The sequence below is a fragment of the Rattus norvegicus genome, chromosome 7 (assembly GCF_021556685.1).
Source record: "Rattus norvegicus strain SHRSP/BbbUtx chromosome 7, alternate assembly SHRSP_T2T, whole genome shotgun sequence".
NCBI lineage: Eukaryota > Metazoa > Chordata > Mammalia > Rodentia > Muridae > Rattus > Rattus norvegicus.
This window is the reverse complement of record NC_141540.1, coordinates 130,020,904-130,032,500: the sequence shown is the minus strand read 5'-3', so window position 1 is coordinate 130,032,500 and position 11,597 is coordinate 130,020,904. Positions and strand designations below refer to the sequence as shown.

Here is an 11,597-nt window from a genome sequence, read left to right as displayed (position 1 = left end):
GCTCTCAGCTACTTCTCCAGCACTCTGCCTGCCTGCCAGCCTGCCTGCCTGCTGCCGAACTCCTAGCCATGATAGTCATGGACCCGCCCTCTGAAACTGTAAGCGAGCCCCTAATTAAATGCTTCCTTTTATAAGTTGCCTTGGTCCTGATGTCTCCTCACAGCAATGGGAGTGACCATGACAGAGAGCTTAACCACTGAGCTCCAGAACAGAGTAGGTTTAAAGGGTGTGTTCATCCCTGAGCCTTATACAAGGATTTTTCTTTCTCTGCCTTGGCCTAGGAAGCTCAGAGGAGTTAGTATGTAGTGCTGTGGGGTACTATGTGCGATTCATTCTTTGAGCTTTTTATCCCCTACTGTTATTTTCTTTCTTACCTTAAGTCTTTGCCCTGAGCACCTAAATTATTTACTTTATAATAAAACGTTTCTAATTTTAAACAATTCTTCTCTTCTGGGTGTCTAGTTTCACTGCTCAGTATTCTATCTTCTGCACAATATTGAGTATGGACACAATCCAGCCAGGTCCTTTGACAGTCATGACAAGGGTCACCTTTCGTTTAGTCCCTGATAAAATTCCTTATTTCCATCTGATCTCTCATGGGATGATCTTTACGATCTGTAGGTCTCCAAGCATTCCGTCCAGCATTGCCTATATTCTCTATGAAGACACGGTTTCTCTCCAAATCCCTCTTCTCTTCCTGACCCAGGGTTTCTGTTAAGGCTCCACTTATTCGCCGTGTCATGCACTTCTATCACACACTATTACCGCTAGCCACCTCTACCCACCACCAAAGATGCTCCCATACTTTCGGGTGTTCGTTATAGCAACACTCTCCGTCCAGGCACCAATTCTGACTAATCATCTGGGGAGTCTATAATAAATGTCCACAGACAAGGTGGCTTTAAAAATAAGCATTTATTTTGCATGGTCCTAGCATCCAAGACATCCAAGATCAAGGTGCCAACAGGTTATGTGGTGAGAAATCTCTTCAGCGTTTGTATAGTCGTCCACTTTCTCGTTGTCTCCTCACATGGCCAATTGCAAGTGCTGTGTCTCTTATAAAGACACCAACCCCATGAGTCGTGAGGACTCCACCCTTATTACCGCATGTCTGCCAGAGGCCCATCACCTAATACCGTTAACTTGGGACCATACTTGTACATAAATATAGAGCTGCACATACATTCTGTTCATAACATGTATCTGTTTGGTTCTCACTGGAAGATAGTAGACGGTCTCTATTTTGTGAATGAGGAGACTGAGTTTGCAAATTTGCATCCTTGTTCCAGTTCATAGAGCTAGCAGGTAGGGAGAGGGCAAGCAGCTCTGCTCTGGCTTCCAGATCCATATGTCATCTGCTGTCTGGGGTTTGGAAAGGGTGGTCTGCAGATCCTTTGTGCTAGAATGATTCCCAACCTGCTAGACCAAATATCAGTGTATAATGAAATGGGCCAGTGTTCTACATTGTAGGAAGTGTCCCAAGTGCCACTCCTGATCCAAACACCAGAGACTCCCAGTGCTAGGAGTAGAGACGTACGCACTCTGTTGAGACCATGCATGATCTCATTACCTTTTCTGGTAATTTTTCCATAACTAAATATCTGCTTCTCTCCACTACTTCGAGTCTGTGATGAGGTGATGTCGCTTGCATGTATGGACACATGCACGTCTCTCCCTAGTCATTTTCCTATAGCCTCATTGGTTAATTTTTGTGGTGATATAATTTCCCAACATATCCACTATTTTTTACCCTCGTAGAGGAATCTTAAGGGCACATGTCTGCTATGCTATGCTGTCATGCAGAGGGGCAGCCCATGTTCTGCTAAAGTTCTAGAGGGAAGAACCAGAAGTGGACGCTGCAGAATGAGTCACACACACACACTTCACTGCGTTTGCACAAGAACCATGTGTTTACTTCGAGGCCCAGGAGATGCTACTCTGGAAAAAGCAGAGATGCTTGTCTGTGTGACGGTGAATGTTCAAGGATTCCTAACAGCGAGGCTGTCAAGCCTTTCCAGGAGAAGGACCCCTGTGCCTTACAGGTGTCAGGGACAAGTAGATAGGTGTCCCAGGTCACTGAGCACAAGAAAACATACAATTTGGATCTTGTGGGTCTAGAAATGGTCGGCTTACCTGAGCATGTAAGCTTCGGTAGTGTAAAAATGTTGACTTCTTAGGCGTCACCGGCAACCATTAGCTGTGGACTACATACAGGTAAGGGCAAGGTTTTGCTGTGGTTTTCCTCCCATTCCATAGCAGATCAGCCTCCAGCTTGTTTCTGTTACTGACTCAAATACTGAGAAGTTAAGACTTCTAGAATATTAGCAGGTGTCATTGTTGCTAATGTAGAAAGACGTTTTATAGGTGTTTATAGCACCTTATAAGTTTTCACTCCTTGGGATACTCAGTGTTCCCAGGGTCTTACCCCTAAAGCTGAGCACAGTGGGGCCTCCACAGCGTCAGCACCTGTCACCTAACTGGGCCTGTTTGGTTATTGTAGTGCAGGCAACCTGGATGGCCTACGATATGGTGGTCATGCGTACCAACCCCACACTAGCAGAGTCCATGCGCCGGCTAGAAGATGCCTTCCTCAACTGCAAAGAGGAGATGGAGAAGAACTGGCAAGAGCTACTCACCGAGACCAAACGCAAGCAGTGAGCCGCCATCTGTCACCAGCCTGTGGGCCGAAGCCAGGGACATGGGTCCAGAAGCCCAGACGTGTAGCCGTGTGCATGGTACTTGTTTCTCAATAAACTTATTTTCAAGCAAACCAACGCCCCCCTCTCTGTCTTGCACAATAGTTGACCCAACTTGACAGCAGATTTCGTAAGCAAAGATGAAAAGCGTGAGGAATGCTTTCAGTGAGCCAAACGCCGGTCTGTATCAGTTGTACCAAGCATAGAAGAGAAAGAAACAAAACCTGGCTGGCAAGATTGTGGATGCAGACACTTGCCCGAGATTGATAGCCCGAATTCAGTCCCTACTCCCACATAGAGACTCGGGAGAGAAGCAGTTCACAAAGCTGTTCTCTGGCCTCTGCACTCCCACCATGACACATGCGTTCCCCTCACAATAATCATGAATAAACTCTCTTTAAAATATTTTATTATTTGACGTGCATGGGTGTTTCGCCTGAATGTATGTCAGTGCACGACCTGCAGGCAGTGCCCACAGAGGCCAGAAGAGGGTGGTGTACAGTTCTCTGGGGTTGGAATTACAGACGGTTGTGAGCTACTGTGCGGACGGATTCTAGGAATCAAACCTGGGCCATCTGGAAGTGTAACCAGTTCTCTAAAACACCGAGTCATCTCGCCAGCCCCTAAATTGCTTTTTATTTTTTTAAGGAATAAAATGGCCCACTTGAGATAAACCAGGTTGAAGGTCAGGACAGACAGCAGCACTCAGACCTGCCTAAAGTGGGCTCTCCCTGGATGAAGGGAGAAAGCACGTCCTTTTGAATGTGGTTTGCAGAAACAGGTGTCCAGAAGAGGGTTAAATGCCTCGTCCTGGTTCATGCCAGTAACAAAAAGGAATATCTAGAGTAAAAGGCAGGGCTCGTCTAGAAGGGAGCTGGTAAGACCCGTGTGGGAGAAAGCTTTAGAGAGACTCACTGGTGCCAAGTGGTCCTGGGCCAGTCTGGGCTAGGACTCTGGGCCCTAGAGTGACGATCCAATCAGGAAATAGGATATTTAATTATCTTTCAGACCTGGAAGGAGAGTCAAGCCTGACTCCCAAATGACTTCAGGATAGCAAAAAGATCCCAGATTGAGGACATTTCCTGAGGAGCTCTTTGCGTCCTCCTCCATCTTGAGAGAACGTAGAAGTTCAAATAGGTTTCTAGTGAGTACCAAAGGATCCCACAGACAGACGCGGCTTTGATAAAACTAAGACATCCTAAGCAAATAAGGGCCTGGGCCAAAATCAGCAAGGTGTAGTGGGATCCAAGAGGGATTGGGGGAGCCATGGGTCCCCCAAGGGTCAGGAAGTAGAAGGGATCTTGCTTCAAACATAGTTAAGTCCTTAACCTGCAGGGGAAAGCTTTGGGCTCAAGAGCAGGAAGTTCTGACCCTAGGCTTCTTCCCATGTCCCAGGTCCACTCAGACCCACCCAGAGCGGGGGCGTCCCTGAAGAGCAGTCACACAGTTCTGGTTGTTTTCCAACACTCAGATTGTGGTCTGCAGCCAGGTCTTAGGGGGCAGAGTCAGAGTGAATGGATAGAGGACCCCCTTACTTCCCAGCGGGAAGGGCTGCAGCTCCTTGGCTTGAAACAGGGCAGTCCCCTCTGAAACTGTGAAGGTAGCCGTGACCTGGTGGTTGAGACAGTAAATGGTGTTGCCCAATACTGTGCAGTGGAGCGGGGCAGGGTCAGGCAGTGGCAGGGAGGCAGCGCGGCTCCAGGAGCCCGTCACTGTATTGTAGCGCATCACCGCAGCACCTACACCCCGCAGCAAGTCAAACCGGTATAGGAAGCCCCCGAGCGCCACCATGTCACTGGAGCGTCGGTGGCTGGCGCTATAGGGACACTCATCCCACGAGTCTTTCACAGGGCTGTATCTGAGCAGGCGGTAAAAGAGATGACCCCCGGTGACATAGATTTCTCCTCGGCACACCACAGCCTCATGGGCCACAGGGAAGGTGCCCTCAGGGAGGGACGCTCTCAAGGTCCAGGTATCTGTGCGTGGGTCATAGCGCTCCATGCTGTACAGGCACTCGCCACCAATGGCGTAGAGCATTCCATCCAGGGCCACCAGTTTCAGCTGAGCCCGGGCTTGCTGCATGGGCCGAACCTGGCTCCAAATGTTTGTCAGAGGGTTGTAGCAGAACACCTTGTTGGAACAGACAGCCTTGGCACCAGAACCCCTGATGCCACCCGCCAGAAACAGATAGTTATGCATAGTGCAGAGGCCACAGCCCCGAAGTGGGACCTCCTCCGGTACTTGAGTCAGGGGCCGCCACACATTCTCTTGTGGGTTGAACACATGGAGGTATGTGTGAAGGGGCAAATGCTCAGACTTGGTTGCAGGCGCTTCCTCGCTATGGAGACCCCTCGTGAGCCCCGAGCGGCTCACCTGATAAAGGCTGGGCAGCACAAGGACCCCCAGCACTGTCTGGCCCTGGCAAGTCCGCAGGTTCAGGATGCGCTCCCTGTCGGCTCCGCTCAGCTGTCGGTAGAGGTGCGGGTCTCCCAGAACGTGCAGTAAATTGTTGCTCATCAAGGCATAGGCCTCCTGGGCTAAGCCCAGCTCTCCATGCTGCTGGGCAAAGGCCAAAACCTCCAAGCAGCTGCCTAGATCGAGCTTTGGGGGCCACAGTGCCGCGGTTGTGCTAGGCTGCGAGGCCTGTGAGCAGTACTTCTGAGACCCCTCCACCACTCCCCAACTCCCAGGCTTCTGCAGAAAAACCATAAGCTTTTGGGTCTCTTTCTGCTTCTCTGTGAGGATGTCCCTGCTGTCTGTAGGTCTGGCTCCCTCCTTTAGCACCTGCCCCTGGGGCTGCTGGGTTATTTCTTGGGTCAGTATGTGTTCAGAGCTCTGAGCTATGCTGCGTTTCCTCCTCCGTTGCCGAGGCTGAGGGATGGGTTGAGCACCCTGCTTCATAGAAGGAGATTGTACAGGACCCGCAGGGGCCTGTGGGGCAGCCATAGGCTCTGCAGCTGGGGACAGCAAGTCTAGACTCTTCTGCTTAGTTTCATCTCCTCTAGGGTCTGGGGTGAGAGATGCATTAGTCTCTAAACTCATTGGTGGTGTTTTACATCTTGCCTCTGCTAGGCTCTCTGAGCCTGCTGGTGTGCCTAAGGCTGGCCTGTGTTTGCCCTGGAGGCTGGAGATAGCTCCTTCAGAGGAGGGCCCTGGCTGTGTATCTTCAGAGTACGTGGTTGGCCTGGGCCCTGCAGGACTCTCCAGACCTGCCCTTGGGGCACTGCCTTGGGCCTTGTCTTGCCTGGGGAAGGGGTGGCTCCTAAGAACCATAGTAATTAAATTGCCCCAGCTATTTGAGATGCGTCTTTCTGAGGAGCTCTTGGAGAGGCCCTCATTAGACTCCACAGACATAGGCCTTGGCTCACTGTCTGTTGCAGGATCTTGGGCTGCAACTAGGGCAGAGGCTAGAGTTGGGGGTGATGTTGGAAGTGGGGTTGCCGTTGAGATTAGGGTTAAGGCTTTAACTGGAGCTGGGGATGAGGTTGTGGGTGATGTTAAAGATGGAGTTGGTGTCGAGATTGCGGTTAAGGCTGTAGCTGGGTCTGGGCAGGGGGACAATGTTAAAGGTGGGGTTGGAAAGGGAGCTGGCTCTGCCCTGAGACTGTCACCACCAGAAGGACCCTGGCTAACCTCCGGGGGCAAATTGTTCAAAGGAGCAGAGGTGGAGACTGCATGTAGGAACCCAGGGCTGGAGTGCCCAGCCGTGGCAGAGGATGGATCCAGCTCAGTGGCCCGGGTCAGAGCAGAGGCTGGAAGGTTGCGGGAGGCAGTGCAGCTGAAGCTATGTGTGGACTTCTTTGTGTCCACAAGAAGTGCAAGACTCTGGTCTGTAGCTGGCCTGCCAGCAGTGTGCTCACGTTCCTCGCCTTGACTTGACTCTCTCCCTTTCCCAGTGACGTGGCCCTCTCCACCTAGTTTCTCCAACTTGCTCTGGTCAGCAACTTGGTCCACCGCACAAGCCTCAGAGCACAGCTCTTCTGGCAAGGCATCTTGCGAGGGGCTGAAGTTGCCAGTGACAACAGCCACCCCCCTGTCCCGGGACCAGGCTTCCTCACTAGCCAGGATGTCCTGAGTCTCCCTATCGGCTAGGGATCCAGTCTCCTGACTCTTACCCTTCTTAGCCCCTGACCCTGCAGTGCTGGTGGGAGGGAAATGGAGGCTGCTTTTCCCACACACATCCTGGAAGGAGTCCACCTGAGGTCGACTATCCACAGCATCAGCTAGGCCCATCTCCTGAGGAGCCTTGAGCCCCTTGTCTGAGCGGTGTGATGAGGGGCCTGCAAGGGGACTGCTGGTGAGGATGTCCTGGCTGGCCGAACCTCCCATGTCCACAGCATCCCATACACTCACCACGGTGCCCAGGCGGAGAGGGTCCAGCCTCAGAGGACGGCAGGGTCTGTCTCCCGAGCTGTTACCAGGCCGCCGCCGCCTGCGCAAGCTGCCTAGGCCTCTCCCCAGAGGGCCGGAAGGCCCCACAGCCAGGTACCAGGGGCTGGTGTCCTGTTGCCCCTTACGGACAGGGCCTTGCCCAGCTGCCCCTGTACCATAGGTTCCAGTTGCCCCCAGCTGCATCTCTGTTTTGCTGTCAAGACTTCGAGGGGTAAAGTGGATCATGATGGGAACAGGGATATCCTTTGCTCTGTGGTAGCCCAGGGAGGGGAGTTCTGGCCTGGCTGGCTCCTTTCTTTTCTTTCCCAGGGATGCTGGAATGGTCCCTCTGCTGGCCACCTCTCCAGGTGTCCTATGAAGAAGCTGGTCATCTGAAGCCACACTTCTGTCTATTGAGGGCTCTGGGCCCTGGGTCCCAGCTGTAGCAGATCTCCCCTGGCCACCTCCGGGAACCTCTGGTTTCTGCTGTCCTTCACTGGCATCACTGTCCTTGGATGTTGGGTGCAGGGCCTGCTTGACTCCTCCTGCCTGAGCAGGTTGTGTACCTGGAGCCCTGGATGGGGACCCTTGTGTCTCCTGGTCCTCCCTGGAGCCAAACCAGTGCCAAGCCAGTGCTAAGGTGGCCACCACTGCTAGTAGCAGCCAGGTGAGTACAGCTGCATCCCAGTCATCATCTCCTTCATCATCCCAGCCCCAGAGGGGCCCTCCAGCCTCTGGAGCCCCCTGAAGCATGGCGAGGACTGCGGATCTGCCTGTGAAGAGCCTGATCTGCCAGGCAACTAGACATGCCCCACACCCAGCCAGGGCTGCTGGGGTACAGATGACATTGCAAGCAGTTCACCTAGGACAGCCCTGTTAAGGTGGACTGATTCTCCAGGCCCTTGAGGGATCCTGCCTGCACTCAGGCCTGCAGTTGGGCATATCGAGAGCCTGGGGTTTGCAGCAGCCTGCCCTGTGGTCCGCCCCCATCCCAGCCCCGACCCTTCCTCTTTGCTCAGGGTACTAGGACAAATGGCACTGTTCGTGTACACTCTACCAACATCACCCCATTATCTTCTGCCCTAAAGACCCCATACCCCTAAGTTCACTCTACACCCTATAGGCTATACAGAGATGCTGGCAAGGAAGGGTTACCACACAGGGAGATGTTATCTTGAATCTTAGCAACATGATGCAGTCCTGATGAAGTTACCAGAAACCAGAGAGGCCAATTCCACCATCGCCACCGGGACGGGGGTGGGGGTGGTTATTCTGGTGGGCTTTCAAGGCGAACACGAGAGCCCGGGTTGAGGGTCATGTGAGTGGCCATCTGGGTGTGGTTGAGACAAGTACGGTTCTCATCCTCCCTCGCCCACCAGCTACCAAGCATTGCTCCAAGAAAAAGTCAAGAGGGTAAAATAAAAGTGAGGAAGACTGAAGGAAACCTAAACACTGTACTCCCCCTTTCTCCCTGTGACCAGTCTTACGCTATCCCTAACCTAACACCTAACGCTGGAGCCCTCCGGCCTCCTTTCACCCTCTTGGCCGGCTCATGTGCCACCCCGGTGCGCCTCTGAAAAGCTCAGCGCCCAGCCTGCCTCTCCTGTCGTCACTCGCCAACATGCACCCAGACCCTTCAGAGACCCTTTCTTGGCTCAAGTGTTTTCAGGCCAGTTCTAAAGTATCCTCCCACTCCTCTGCCTTTCCTGTGTGAACCAAACCTCACACTGTCCCACCTCCTCGCCCCGCTCGCTTCTCCCAGGCAGGCACGTGGACACTCCATTAGGCATAGGTACTCGCTTTGTTTCTTTCTTTGTTTTAGGAAGGGACCTTCTCTACCCGCTCACCCCGGAAATCTACATCAGGAGTGAGTCTTAACATATTTACCAGGTAGGACCCAGACTCCTAAAAGAGACCGGGGTCCCCCAGAATAAAGGTAACCCTCCCAACGAGAAGTAGACTTCCTCTGAAACAATGGACCCAAGGACTCCTTTGACTCAGCCATCAAAGAGGTGCCAAGAGTGTCCCTGGCACCTCGCCTGGGCTCTGCTGAGCCTCAAGTATCTCATGTGGCCTGGCCCATCCCAGCTCCCACAGTGCTATTAAGTGACAGTAAGAGGATGGGGTGAGCCCCACACCTTAAGGTGGACTTCAACTGCAGAGGACTTCCATGTCTTTATCCTCTGCCCCAGTCTCGGGCTCTGTCTGCTCTTGTAGTTATGTTTGGAGACGCAGGCCCAGCTGTAGATATAGTGGGCACTTCCCCTGGAGTCCTTTATGGGCTGGTGAGTGCCTTGTTAGCTCCTGAAAATCCAGGGCAGTTAGAGTGAGGAGGGTCACAGGGGAGCCACAGAGGGGGACATGATTGCAGGAATCAGTACAAACCCACAAGGAAGGAGGGTCACCCTGGGGACAGGGGCTCAGGAGATGGGTTGGGTATGCTTGGTACTGTCAAAAAGAAAGCACCCACCTTGGCCAGGGTCAGACAGAGGACAAAACTTCATTGTGTCTAGAGCAGAGGTTCTCAGCCTTCCTAATGCAGAGACCCTTTAATACAGTTCATGTCATAGTGACCCCAACCATAAAACCATTGCTACTTCATAACTGTAATTTTGCTGATTATGAATCATAATGGAAATATCTGATATTCGGGATAGCTGATGTGTGTGGGTCGCGACCCACAGGTTGAGAAACACTGGTCTTGGGCGATTCTCTTGGGGTGCCACCAGCTCCCACAAACAGACAACCACTAGCACCCATCATTTACCAGACCAAGTTTTTAAAGGGAGCACGGCTAGAAAGGTTACAAATTGTGAGTCACACAACCAGTCTGTGTTGGCTTTAATGGCACGGGCAGCACAAATATCAAAGAAAACAACAAAAATTGGGAAAGGGGGGCCCAGGAAGATCTGATTAACATTAGCAACCCCCCAGGAGCCCTCTTTCCCTGGGCTCACTAAATACTACCCTCTCCATCTCCATAAGAGGGGACATCTGCTTGCATAGTTAAGGTTGGTTTCTACAGAGAGGGGCACAGCACAGCACATACATAATTTCAGATGTAGAGCTGAACACTAAAGAAGACACATAAACTATGCAGACTCACCAAAGTCCATCCCATATCAAACTTCTCCATTAGTGAAATTTCTTAAGTTATCTATAATCGAAACATCACGTGACATTGATAATCCCATCTCTAGATTAATTTTAAAACTTAGAAAATCTTAACCTCTGTCAAGTGTGACAGTGCACACCTTTAATCCCAGCACTTAGGATTGAGAGTCAGGGGGATCTATGTGAAGTTTTGGCTAGTCTGGTCTACAGAGTGAGTTCCAGGATAGCCAGGGCTTTATAGTAAGACTCTGTTGAGAGAGAGAGAGAGAGAGAGAGAGAGAGAGAGAGAGAGAGAGAGAGAGAGAAAGGAAATAGGAAGAAAAAAAGAAAAAAGGAAACAGGAAGAAATTTAGATCTGTCACAACAAAAGTTAATGAGATGGGAGTTTTAAAGAGAAGCTGGAGAGATGGCTCAGCAGTTAGGAGCACAGGCTTGCAGAGGACCCGGTTCAATTCCCAGCACACACACATACCATCTGTTGACTCAAGTCCCAGAGCACCCATCACTCTGTCCTGGCCTCCTCAGGTGCTGCATGCAGATGGGGCACAGAGCTACTCTTAGGCAAAGCATTCGTACAAGTAGTATCTTTTTAAAAGAAAGTTAAAAACAGCACAAAAAATCAACAAAACAGTCAGCAACGTCAATATCAAAAACAATATCAATAAACCCCTAGCCAAACTAAAAGAGAGAAAGGACAGGCCAGTTTAATCCCAGTACTTGGGGGCAGAAGGTGGATCTCTGAAGGTGGCTAGCCTGGTCTACAGAGCAAGTTCCAGGATAGCCAGGGCTACACATAGAAACTCCTGTCTCTTAAAAAAAAACAAAACAAAAAATAGACTTTAGTTCCTTCCAGAGATTCTAAGATGGTTCAACATATGTAAATTAATGTAATCCAAGCCTTAATGACCTCAAAGACAGAAATCACATGGCCATCTTTTTTTTTTTTTTCATCTTTATTAACTTGGGTATTTCTTACTTACATTTCGATTGTTATTCCCTTTCCTGGTTTCCGGGCCAACATCCCCCTAACCCCTCCCCTTCCCCTTCTCTATGGGTGTTCCCCTCCCCATCTCACATGGCCATCTTAATAGATTCCCAAAAAGGCTTCAACAAAATTCAATTATGATCAAATTCTTGAAGAAAACGGGACAGAAGGAACATATTTTAATACAATAAACACTAGGTATGCCAAACCTATAGTCAGCATCACGCTAAAGAGAAAAACACTTAAGAGCATTTTTACTAAAACTAGGAACAAGGCATTTTTACTCAGCATTTTTCCTGAAGCCTTAGCTACAACAATAAAACAAAAGAAAATAAGACTGGCCACAGGTAGGAATAGAAAACAAAGTAGCCTTGTTTGCAGACTATACATACAAGACCCTAAAGACTCATTATGTAGACTAGGCTGGCCTT

At 50.7% G+C, this 11,597-nt stretch overlaps 2 protein-coding genes across 4 annotated transcripts in view; one reads left to right on the top strand and one right to left on the bottom strand.

The window, feature by feature from the left end:
• Window positions 1-3,101, top strand: part of Syce3 (synaptonemal complex central element protein 3) — a 26,671-nt gene extending 23,570 nt beyond the window's left edge. For all 3 annotated transcript variants that reach the window (XM_087559131.1, XM_087559130.1, NM_001135253.1), the window contains one exon: window positions 2,501-3,101. In XM_087559131.1, the coding sequence (XP_087415257.1) occupies window positions 2,501-2,658 (158 nt within the window). In that variant the 3' untranslated portion in view covers window positions 2,659-3,101. The remainder of the gene's footprint in view (window positions 1-2,500) is intronic.
• Window positions 3,102-4,163: 1,062 nt separating this feature from the next.
• Window positions 4,164-7,820, bottom strand: Klhdc7b (kelch domain containing 7B). Its single transcript, NM_001399730.1, is given in 1 exon segment — window positions 4,164-7,820. A coding segment is annotated over 1 exon segment (3,657 nt).
• Between the last annotated feature and the right edge of the window lie 3,777 nt (window positions 7,821-11,597).